The 12,220-nt window shown below is 37.4% G+C and overlaps 1 protein-coding gene across 1 annotated transcript in view; it reads left to right on the top strand.

Moving 5' to 3' along the window:
* Positions 1 to 9,611, top strand: part of LOC140227052 (protein spinster homolog 1-like) — a 38,072-nt gene extending 28,461 nt beyond the window's left edge. Inside the window, exons 9-11 of the mRNA XM_072307485.1 lie at positions 155 to 253; positions 2,906 to 3,083; positions 9,537 to 9,611. Of these exons, the coding sequence (XP_072163586.1) occupies positions 155 to 253; positions 2,906 to 3,083; positions 9,537 to 9,577 (318 nt within the window). The 3' untranslated portion in view covers positions 9,578 to 9,611. The remainder of the gene's footprint in view (positions 1 to 154; positions 254 to 2,905; positions 3,084 to 9,536) is intronic.
* Positions 9,612 to 12,220: the final 2,609 nt, after the last annotated feature.

The raw sequence follows: 12,220 nt of genomic DNA, 5'->3' as shown, positions 1-12,220 counted from the left end.
TGTACAATCATTGTGCCATTGCCAATTTGAGTAACAAGAGACCTACACAATACAAGAGAATACACAATGGGAAAAATTAAGGTAGAGTGGTGGTAATTTTTTTTAAAGACTTTAAAAAGATTCAATTCTTACTATTTTTCCTTTCTTCCCAAAGGCGGTGCTGATACCTACGAGACGCTCCACAGGCAATGCCATCCAGATGTTAATTTCTCATCTCTGTGGAGACGCTCTCAGTCCGTGGCTTGTGGGAGCAGTGAGTCAAGTTACAGTGTTTGCAATATATTGGATATCTTGTATTGAGGGGGGATAGTTGACTCTCTCTCTCTTTCTCTCTCTCTCTGTCTCTGTCTATCTCTTTTTAACTTGATACCTTTATGGAAACAGTGCATAAGATTAAATTTTAAAGAAATGATTTAATTTTCTGAAGTATATATCATTTGTTTGTTTGGTTTATTTTTGCATTTTCTTTCTCCAAATACAATTGCAAATGAAAACAGAATGATACAGATAACATACAAATCAATACAAAAAAAAATATCATTTGCGTAACAACATTAGTCTGAAGTGACATATGAATCAAAATAACATATCATCGGTTGAGAATGAGAAGGGCGTTAAGTTGCCGCTAAACCCATAGTGTTCAAGACCACTTAACGCCCTTCTCATTCTCAACAGACGATATTAAGGCATACTGTATCTATTGACAAAGGAGAAATCAATACAGGGGACCGTCATCATAAGCAGAGCTTGACGTGGATGAGGCCCTATCTGAATATGTGATACCAAATGAATATAATACAACACCAATTATATATGTACTCATAAAACTCTTAATCTTAATACTCTTAATCTTAATCTTAATAATTTGTAAGTAAGAAAATAAACAAACAATTTCATATCAATATCAGTTGTAGTTGGAGGAAAGTCAGAAGTTCCGTAGCAAAAAAAAAAAAATTACAAGAGCAAGAAGAATTTAAAGGTGGTTTTGGGACAAGAAAAAAAAATGCCAAAGTGACTTATAAGACTTAAGAATGATAACAGTTAGAATGATTATGAAGGACAGAAGTTAGAAACTGCCAAAGTGACCAAGTGTAATTAAAAATGATAAAGACATTTGAAATGTGGCTGAGGCATTAAAAGTAGCAAAATATTTCTGAATGAATTTGCAGGTCACTGGGGCAGCATTTTTTGATTGGAAGTAATGAGAACAAATGTGACCATGCATCACAAAACCAACAAAAAGTTGCCAGACATGGATTTTTAGTTAAGTGCAGGTTCTGAAAGGGCAGACTCTCAGCTTTAAAATGATGTATTACTCAATTCAAATGGACTCCCCTAACTTATCCAAATATTGGAAAGAAAGCACATACTCTGGAAAAGTGTGAACTGAGAAAAGAGGATCTGATGTACAAGGTCTATGCAAGCACTTCATCTTGTATAAGCTGTGCTAGCTGTGCGATGAAAGGGACAAAACACAGGATGTAAACCAGTGGAGCAACGACTTTGAAGAGATTATCAGATTTAGCTGAAATTGAGCACGTACTATGAACACATTCTACTCATGATTAATGCCAACTTTCAAAGCAGTAGCATTATCCTTTCAAAAGTTATTAGACGTGAAAGTGAAGAGTGTGCAAAGGATTTCAAGGACTGACAAGGGGCTTCTATTCACATAACTGATTATTCTACTCTCCCCCAAAAAAGGGTTGTAGAAAAAGTGCTGAAAACACACTTTCCCATTCATGTTATGACCCCAAACTTCACTATAATGTAGGAGAAAAGTAGCTCTTTCAGAAAATATGGAAAACTAAATATTGACTTGATTGACCCATTTCACCCTTTTTGAGTCCTTACATAAAATCAAGGAGTGCAACTTTTTGTTTGTTTTGTGATGCACGGTGACAAATGAAGAGTGGAAATATCAATTTGACCTTCCTCCTAGACATATTAATGCAATCCTAATGATTTCTCATGTTACATTATTCTACAGTCACAGTTTTCATGGTTTTCTTCTTTGGACAATTGTGCACATATCCTTGAAGTTTGCCAAAAAAATCTTTGTGTATCGCCATATCTATTTGAGCAAAGAGCATGTCAGAGAGTGGATCTTATCTTCCTAAATGATATTATATACTAGTATGTATGTATGTATGTATGTATGTATATTGTTCAAAAATAGAAGTAATAATTGAAGTCATGGAGGTACATGTAGTTTACTTTTGTGCAGTCTCTCCATTGTAAAGCCAACAAGCTGGTTCAGAGACACAGAATGTGAACTAAATGGCAGATTTTATTTCAGCCCTGATGGACCATCCTTATGTCTTGCCTTGTGCTTGGCAATGCTTGGCTACATACTTAATCAGAGTGATGTAGCTGTATTGTCAGTCAAAATGTCAGTATACCATGGCAGATCTTCTATCACTTTGTTTCAGTTTCTATGCAATGGACTGGCAAACAAGATATTGCGAGGGAGAAATGTCTGAGAAGATGCTCCGTCTGTCAAACAACAGTAACCCATTTAAAGCCGATCACATGGTACCCAAGTCATTGAAGAGTTTGATAAAGATTTGATTTTCCTCTTCCTCTATCCCTCCCTTTCTACCCCTCCCCTCCCCCTTACCCCTCTCCTCCCCCTCCCATCCCCTCCTCCTCTCCTCCCCTCCCCCTCTCCTCCCCCTCCCCTCCCCTTTCCTTCCCCTCCTCCCCTTCCCCTCCCTCTCCTCGCCCTCCCCTCCTCTCCCTTCCCCTTCCCCTCTCCTCCCCCTCTCCTTCCCTTCCCCCTCTCCTCCCCCTGTCTTCCCCTCTTCTGCCCCTTTCCACTCTCCTCCCCCTTCCCCCTTCCCCCCTCCCCTTCTCCCTTCTCCCACCCCTCCCCCTTTCCCCTCCTCCCTTCCCCACTTTCCAGATTTCCGATCGAATCAGGGATGGTTTTGAAGACCACTCCAGCTACGAGGCGAAGTACACCAGCCTCATCTACGCCCTGTTCTCTACGTGCTTCGTGATGGTGCTAGGGGGCGGGTTCTTCCTTTTCAACGCACTCTACTACGAGCAGGATAAGAAACGAGTTGAGGACATTGTAGCAAGTGAGTGCAGCCAAAGAATAGCCACTGAGTGTTGCAGGATTTATGTTAAGTTTTCCCTTCTCCACCAATCATTACTTTTACACTGTATCATACAGTCTGTGTCTAATTATTTTGTGATTTATGCATAAAAAAGGAAGGAGAACTATTAAATGATAATCAGTGCCATATGGTGCCAAACTTTCCAAATTTACCACCAAATTTTATCTGAAGGTGGCATGGTACTGGAGATAGCGTCCAACTCTGAGCTGAAATCAAAATCACAGAATAGGAAAAACAAAACAAAGCAAAATAAAAACCCCTCAGATTTTTTTATATCATTTTTTTTTTGGGGGGGGGGGGGGTGGGAGGATGAATGATAATGGTGTCATCTGGTTGTAAAATTCTTTGAATTATCAGGCAAGCTATTTTGACCCAATGTAAGCTTTTTATTACCACATTGAGTGCTGCGAGATGATTGCGGAAGACAGTCGCTCTCTTTGAGATTGTGACACTGAGGCTGCTTTTTTCCACACACTTCTTTTGACCTATAGTATTCTATTCTTCCTTTTCTTCTGTTAGTAGTTCAGTGGACATTTATGTATTTTGCATTGGCTAGATTTCATGGATTGAGTTGAATTCTTTTCCTTTTTTTGTTGTTGTGGTTATTATCATGATATGAATAGTCCTAACCAAGCCAGCCCTGTGCTAACTGCCTTGAATGAGGTTGGGGGGGGGGGGGGGGGAGAGAGAGAAGTTGCTAGGTTTGCTTGTGAAATGAAGCTTAACCACAGTCTGATGGAGACTACAACAGTTTCCCATGCTTTTATCTCCTGTTGAATTGAGTGTCGAAACTATTTTTTCCCCACCTAGACAGACCCAACTGTTTGACAGTACAGATTATAAATGATTGAAAGTGTGACCAGAATGATGGCTACTTTATAGTGTGAGCTACATTTATCTGTGGCTGAGAAGTATGATGAGTTTTCAATAAGCTATTAGGACTTTCTAGAGTAATAATGATTCTCTCTATCTAATAAGTTTTCATGGCTGGGTTTGTGGTGCAAAAATAGTACAGAATTATGACATGGATGCAAAGATATACACAAACAAAATCAAAAGACAAGATAATCTAATTAAAAGAAATGAAATTTGCATTGAGAAATAGTTTTTTTTTTTCTTTATTTGCAATCAGTGAACTTCTCTTTTTATGACTGTATTTCCTTATTACAGCAGAGGCAAGTTAGAGGTTAGGTGTACAGATGCATTCACAGTCAAATTAAGCATAAATTTCCATATTCCTTTCTGCATGTATCCTAGTAAATTGTAATGTCTCGAGTAGACATCACTTGAATGTATTTATCATAACAGTGTACCAATTTCAGCTGTCATTTGTCATCTAGTAGCTGAAATATTGGGGAGGGTTCACATTCATACCATGACCCCCACCATCCCAGATATAAGAAAAAAAAATGTCTATGTTTTGTATCATAAAATGAAGGTATACTGTAGATTCACACGAGGCCCAATGACACACACTGTACCAAGTTTAGTATAGATCAAGTTCTTGTTTGATTAAAATGCAAAAGTGAAAATGCGAACACTTTTTTTCCCCTAGTCTGCCATGTAGGGTTGGGCCTGTTTTACTGCAAATTACACTTTTGACCATATATTTCTTTAAGTTGTAAAGGACTGTTTTGTGACTAGCCCTAGGCTCATACATTGGAGACCCAGCACTGTAGCTCTTGGTAACCAAAATATGTATAAAGCTACTCAGATGTCTTTCATTCTCTTGAATAATTGATTGGCCTGCTGTCGTAAGATAGTTTGGAGTGTGGTGTGCCAGCAATATCCCTTCCCCCCCCCCCCCCCCCCCCCCCCCCCCGGAGGAAAAAGAAAAGAACATTCATTAATCTTCTGAAAGGCACGCAGTCTGTCTATTAAACTTCTCCAAGGCTTGGATGGTTTATAAATGCACTGCGAATGAAATTGTTATCAATTTTGTGACAATGGCAATTAACATGTCATTTAGTTAATTTACCAGTATCAGGAGATGAAAGTGAAGTTTATCACACTTCACCATCATGCATGGGTTACGTGGTGTCTAGTTTGAGAGTGGTCAGGAGTACTAGAAAGGGAAACCTTGTGTTGTTAATGGAATGGTTCAAATTCAACAAGGAGGCTTGAGTTCTTAAGTACCTTTCACAGAAAGCTGTTGGAAAAATTACCAGAATGGAAAACAGAACATGCGTATTCTCGAAATATGGTTTGCATAGGCGTGGAAGACCTGGAAAAGTCTGAAAAATTTGAAAGCTTCCCCCAGGCGTGGAGAAGTCGTGGAAAAAATCTGAAATCACCAAGACCATCATGGAACAAGTCATGAAAAACTTCTCTCACATTAAATTTTGCAAATTAGTCTTTGACTAGTTTGCATTGTGATAATAAAGTGTTAATTTTCGATGCTGTACTCCAGAATTTATATGTGACATTGCTGTAAACAAGAGTCAGAAATTTGTAAAATATCACTGTTTACAAGTCAGAGAGAAGTCATGGACCCTTCTGTAGAAGAAGCAGGAACCCTGTAAGAATTGGTTGCTTTGAGAAAAAAGCGTTGTCTTGTTCATCCTGGCCAACTCTGAATAGGCCTTCCTTGGGTATCTGCCCGACACATTCTACCAAAGCCAAAATTCGAGGCCCAGCTGGCCGTGAATGAAACATCGCACTGAATTGATACAAATTCCAAAGTCACAAACAAACAAACAAACAGACAAGGCAACAGCTCTACAGATGTTTTTGGGAGGCGCCATGATTCTGGCGTGAATGGTTAGAAGACGGGGGAAAAAACTTTTAAAACCATTTTAATCATGTGACCACATGTGTGTGTGTATGTGTGCAAACGACTCTGCAGGAAACGCACAGCTAGACTTGCAATTGGCGGTTATGGACCACGGAGGTCAGTACACTAGTTCACCTCACATTAATAGCATTTGTGCCGAGAATGTATTTTTGGATCTGCCGCTTGGTGTCCTGTTGTCAGTCTAGGTGGTGGTGAAATACCACGCCAAATATCTATCATTCCTTTTATTTTATGTTTTTTTGTTTTATCTTCTATAAAAGCAAAGTCTTGGCTTTTGCTGTTTTCCTTCCGTGTTGTACCCGCACCATCACTCTATGAAAATATCAGATAATCAACTATCCCAACAACCCAGATACATTGTACATAAACACATTTCCAGAGTCATGCTGATACAGGGTTCCCCATTTTTTTTTCACACATCAGCATAATGGTATCAGGTTAAGACTGAAGGGTTGTATAGAAAATGGCAAAATTGCTCTGTATTCATTTGTGTTTCATTTGTCAGAATTGGTCCATCGGGTTCAACTTTTTCTGTATATACACTGAAAAATATGTTTTGTGTATTCAGTACACTTCTCATTTCCATGATACATCCAATTTTAAAAGGATATCTTTGATTTAATGATTGGCAACATGTTAGCATTTTCTTGTATACAATGGATGAAGACTTCAACAAACAATGTAACTTTAAATTTGTGTAGCTCCATATGTTCACAAATGTTGTAGTGTAGTGTAGTATAGTGGCCTATTACAAATACACAATCTTATGAAGAGAACAACTTTGATACCTACACATTATACTTACAGCACCAAGAGTTCTTGTACTTACATGCTCTATAATTTGCCAAAAAAGATTTTGGGCAGTAGAATCAAAGCAGTAGCCATTTTACTTGAAAATCTAGGTCCATAAAAGGCACCACAGATAACTCTTGCCAAATCTACAGTTGTGCTTTAGCCAGCTCATGAAGTGCCTTTGATTTTCTTCAGAAAAATGGCAAAAAGAAGAGAAACAAACAATACACTTTGTCAGTGAAATCTCAGCATTTTTCCTTTATATCAAAGTAGTGCCCTAAAAATATCTTTTTAGTTGGTATTTTGTGGAGAAACCTATTATCTATTTGTATTTTCGTGCAAATTTGTCAGGATTTATAAGAAGTTTGACCATCATTTTGTAGCTTTAGAATTTACCTGAAGAATACTGGAGAAAGTCATGTTTTAGAGCACTTTTTTTTTTCCCATAGAAGTCCTTATATTATTTTTGAAGTGGCATTTAGCAATATTCTGTGGTTGGTCAGGCTTTATAACCAGCAGTAGAAGAATCTTATCACACTTTTCTGTAGTATTTATTTTGTGTTCAGTTTACATTCATTTGCTGGAAGATCTTCTTTTGTTTTTGTTCATGGGATGCTTTTATTATTTAGTTTGCACAGTGCTGTACCTCTTCAAAATCACCTTTGCCAGAATATTGTTTGTGTAACATCTGTACTCTATTGGCAGGTTAAACTTTTAAGTTTTATCTGCAAAAGTTGCTGTGCAAACTGGCTGGTTAATACAAGCATGTCAACTTTACTAGCACATTAATGTTTTCTTGTCAGAGGCATGAAAGAGATTACATAATCTTTTATTTGATGCAAGCGAATAACAGACTTGTGGAGTTTGACCCCCTAACCTGCATGACCTTCATAGATTAAGCAGTAGGCTGTCATTTATAGATTTAGTAAACCTTGTAAAAATGTATGGTGGCTCCAAGTAGGAAAAATAGAAGACTTTTTTGTCATCTCTCCCTTATGAATTATCAGTGAAATATTTGTGTTGTAGTAGATGTGAACCTATCAGGTCCCCAGGGGAAATCTTGTCAGTAAATTAGCACTTCTGAATTAAACTATGTTACAATGTCTTAATTTAGAGAAATATGGAATGGAAAATGTAGTGCAAAATTGAGAATCAGTTATAAATCCAAAAATTATGAGGCTTTTGCAAATTCTGCCTCAAACACGCTCTTGTAATGTGAATGATAAAGAGCTTAAATTAACCAACTGTGAAAAATTAAAAATGAATAGTAAGAATGATGATAAAGAGTTAGAGTACCAAACCATGAAAATGTGTGTAAAACTTAATTTGTAGAAGACCCCTCCCCTATGTGTCCCATACAGCTGATCTGACATTGTGTGTGAATATCACTGATTTTTTTACCAGTCTGAGAAGTAAAGTGATCCAGTTTTCCAGGTCAGGTCTCCTTTGTTCAGACCAGCCAAACTTGTATGCTTTTACCATGATAAATAAATTTCTTGTTAACCAAAACGAAAAGAAATAATTATGCTTTTAGATATGTTTAAACAAAAAATGGAAGATTATATTTTGTTTGAAATTATCTTTGGCATGCTTTGCATTAATCCATTTTCTCATTGTTCAAAAGAAAAAAAAATGTTTAGACATGATATGATTTTGAGGTTTTTTTTTTTTTTTTTAATAACCAAAATATATACCATGTATTTTGGTGTGTGTCAGTATTTATTTTTTGGTCTGCAGAAGTTGGCATTCCAGCTTAATTCATATGATTGGCAAATGGAACACCTTTGGTTCTAGGGGCCCAATATTGAATGTTCTGTGATGACCATGTGAAATTCATAAATAACATGATATCTGATTGCCAAATTACCCTACATCGACATAAATAAGCACCGTATTGATCAGTGTTTGAGTCAATGTAGTGCAATTTGTCAATCAGTTGCAATGAACACATTTGACGGAAGAATTTCATGAATTTGAACATGATACAGTACCTGTTGACAGATCCTTCAATGATGTTTTTATTTTTAGTTGCCTTTTTGAGAGAAAAACCTGTCAAATGTCAGGTATATGCAGTTGTAACTTGACTCATGTTTCTAAATGATTTTGCAAAACTTGAATGTCCTGAACATTCTCTGTAGTGTTCTGTTGCAGAGCAGAAAGCTTTTGCTTACAGGTGTTACTAATGTACCTTGTCATATGAAAGCACGTTGATGTTTTTTCTTTTGTTTTGGTTTCTTTCTTTTTTTCTGGGGGGGGGGGTGTTAGAGCTAAAATACAGTTTGGGTTGCAGGTGACCAAATGCGAGAAAAAAAAGTGTTTCAGTCCATAACAACACCAAGAAGAAAAACAACTGATCAGGAACTTGTGTTATGAGCACTGTTATGCATGTCTGTTGCCATCATCAAATTGGCAGCTTGTGGAGAACTAACTGATAATCTCTGACTAGGTTCAGTAGAGCCATCACTCAAAGAGTTTGTGTGTGCACATTGTCATGTACTTTGTAAATGTACCCTGAACAGTCCACTCCCATTACAACAATGGCTATGACAAAATTTCGTTACTACAAAGTCAGAATTCAGGTCCAATCTTTACACCTGTACATATTTTACTTTTTCGACTATATTGAAATATTGATAAAGTGAAAAAAAAAACAAAAACCTGCTGGTCTTGGAGACTTCGTTGTAACGGGAGTCGTCTGTATAATGCTGTCAAGCATCTATGTTATGTACCATTTACATGTACATTGTTTTTGTGTATCCAGCATCTTTGTATTATGTTAATGACATTGCATGTGAAAACTTTTGCCTCCCTTCTCGCGCTTCCCTCAGAAATGAATGCTCGTGATGAACCCCAAACCAGTGCGTCATGATTCGTGCATAGTTTTATCGGTACCGTTCATTGGTTTGTATCAGTTCTGCTGTTTTTGTTTTGTTTTGTTTTGTTGTGTTGTGTTGCGTTGTGTTGTGTTTTGTTTTGAGAATGCATGCACATATTGTATGTGAAGGTACGTGGGTGTGTAGCCCAGGTACTGTACCAAATGTATATCACACCAATGGGAAAAAGATATTGGCATCAGTCAATTTGTGTTCATGACATACTGACTCTGAATGAATTCAGCAAGAATTTCTCTTTCTTTACCCAAAAAGAAAACTATATCGTGCAATGCTACTTTCATGCATAATTTGCACATGACAGCATAGAACTTCTATCATTTTCAAAGTCACTTTTTATACACACCTTCTGCCTGGGCAGGAAAACTTATTATTATCTGAGAACACTTTTTTTCTCTCTCTCTTTCTCATTCTCTTTGCAATTTTTGTTCTTTATTCCTGCAAAGAATTATTTTGAGTGATTACTTAATTCCACATGGAGGCGATTCTGTCCATGAAATGGAATGAATTGAGCTCTCTGTCGTATCATCACTGCTGTGTGTATGTCAGATATCAGTGCTCTGAATGCAGTGTGCACATCATATTCAAACGTGAATCCTACCATGTAGCTCGAATGAAACTAGAGTCTGTGATGTCATGAACACAACATGGTAGCCCATTACAATTTCCTCTGCCTTTTTTTTTTTGAAGTGTATCAATACTCTGAAAATTAAATTTGTGACTCGTACATGCTTTGTTTTGATTAGGGTTTCTGAAAAAAATCAGAGTGTGAAGACCTTTCTGAGTACAAATACAGTGTAATAAGAATATTCCAAATCACGGTCAAAAGCAGTCTTAAATTGAAGGGAATGGCTAGTACCTGATCAGTGGGAATTAGTGGGAATGCTGGGGGATGATTGTTCCAATCCTTGTGGGATTCATGTAAGAGTACATTATATATCTATTGTTGTGTGAAAATTATTTGCTTCAGAATGGTCTCATATTCAAGTAATGTGCAGTTTAATGTTTCCAGGTTAGCATGCCTGTACAGTTACGGGGCATTAAACTGCACATTACTTGAATATGAAACCGTTCTGAAGCAAATAATTTTCACACAACAATAGATATATAATGTACTCTTAAATGAATCCCACAAGAATTGGAACAATCATCCCCCAGCATTCCCACTAATTCCCACTGATTAGTTACTAGCCATCCCCTTTAAGACTAGTCGGCAAGCACTATTGTATACTGTAAAACGAGGAATGTTTGCGTGCATTTTGATTGAGTGAATTTCACGAGAGCCAAGATTCGCGAAATTAAAATGTACGCGAAAGTTTTCGTCTACACTATATGCATTGAATGTTAGAGGCAACTCGTGAAAATTTCATGCCGCGAAAATATTGTGTTTTACAGTATGCAAGTGCCGATTGCAGAGATTGGATTTTTTCGTATTCATCTTTACATAGAGTAATACATATGTATGTATGCTTCAGCTTGGCCAGCTGTACATGTAGCTATGTATCATATACGTACTCGCTTGATTGGCTGAGGGTGGGTTCCGGAGTGCGATGCATTATAAGTTGCATAGCATCCTCTTACGCATTTGGTACACAACTTCGAAAGTTTCACAATTTCACAGCTTTGATAATTTCGCTCTCTCTGAACTTTGTAGGCCCTGAGTGTTAGGTATAGATCTAATTTCTGTAAATCCTGGAGGATATTGGCAAACAATGAGGAGCACATTTGGGGTTCCTCATAGGTGTTCTTCCCTGTCGCAAAGTTGATTTTCAGAGTATTGCTACACTTTCAAGAAAACCATGTGTGTTTTTCTTTTTTTTTTTCTTTTGTAATGATGCACGCTTGTGTCTCTCTCGTGGTATCCAAAGTTTGGTCATAAATTTCACTCACTGCATATTCATGATGGTCATTGTGCATACAATGTATGTGTGTGTGTGTTTGTTTGTGAATTACCTTGTGTATCGGTGAGGGCGCATGTAAGTTGAGTGCAGTGTGTCCTATTTACTCTGCTTGCAATGTCACTCAGTTCTTCTGCAAATCAAGTATTTTACGCTCATGGCAAACTAGGACAAGGTTCAGTACTTCAAAAGCACTTCCTACGTACATCCTCCGCTATACAAACACTGTACATACAACTCATTCTCTGGTGAATGAGCAGCAATTGAATGCCTTGTACTAGTATCATGATCCACCTGAATGATCTACTAGTTCTGTAAAAGTGAACATTTTCACAGTTTTCGTGCAAAATGAAAATACTGCAAAGACAAATATAGAATTTGTTTTTTGCTTGTTATATGTACATACTCTCATTTTATATCTTTCATTTCCAGGTAAGCATATTGTACGGGTATAAGTATAAACATGTTAGATTTAGTATTTTTGACTCACTACTCCTGTAGCATGAGTGAATTTACTGTTGTAATGCAGACAGTTAAATTTTACCGTTGTTTGTGCAACCAAAGCCCTTAACTACCATGGTAATGGTGAGCTGTTTGAAGTGCTTGCTCAATTGTCGTAGCCATCTCTGAAATAAGAAACGCGCAGTATTCATCCAACATATGGCTGAGCGGGAAAAATTATGTAAACGTTTCCACTTTAACTTTTGCCAAAATGCATCTGTG

This window comes from Diadema setosum, chromosome 4 (assembly GCF_964275005.1).
Source record: "Diadema setosum chromosome 4, eeDiaSeto1, whole genome shotgun sequence".
In the NCBI taxonomy this organism is placed as follows: Eukaryota; Metazoa; Echinodermata; class Echinoidea; order Diadematoida; family Diadematidae; genus Diadema; species Diadema setosum.
Note: the sequence above shows the minus strand (reverse complement) of the source record. Positions and strands in the feature narration are given on the sequence as shown.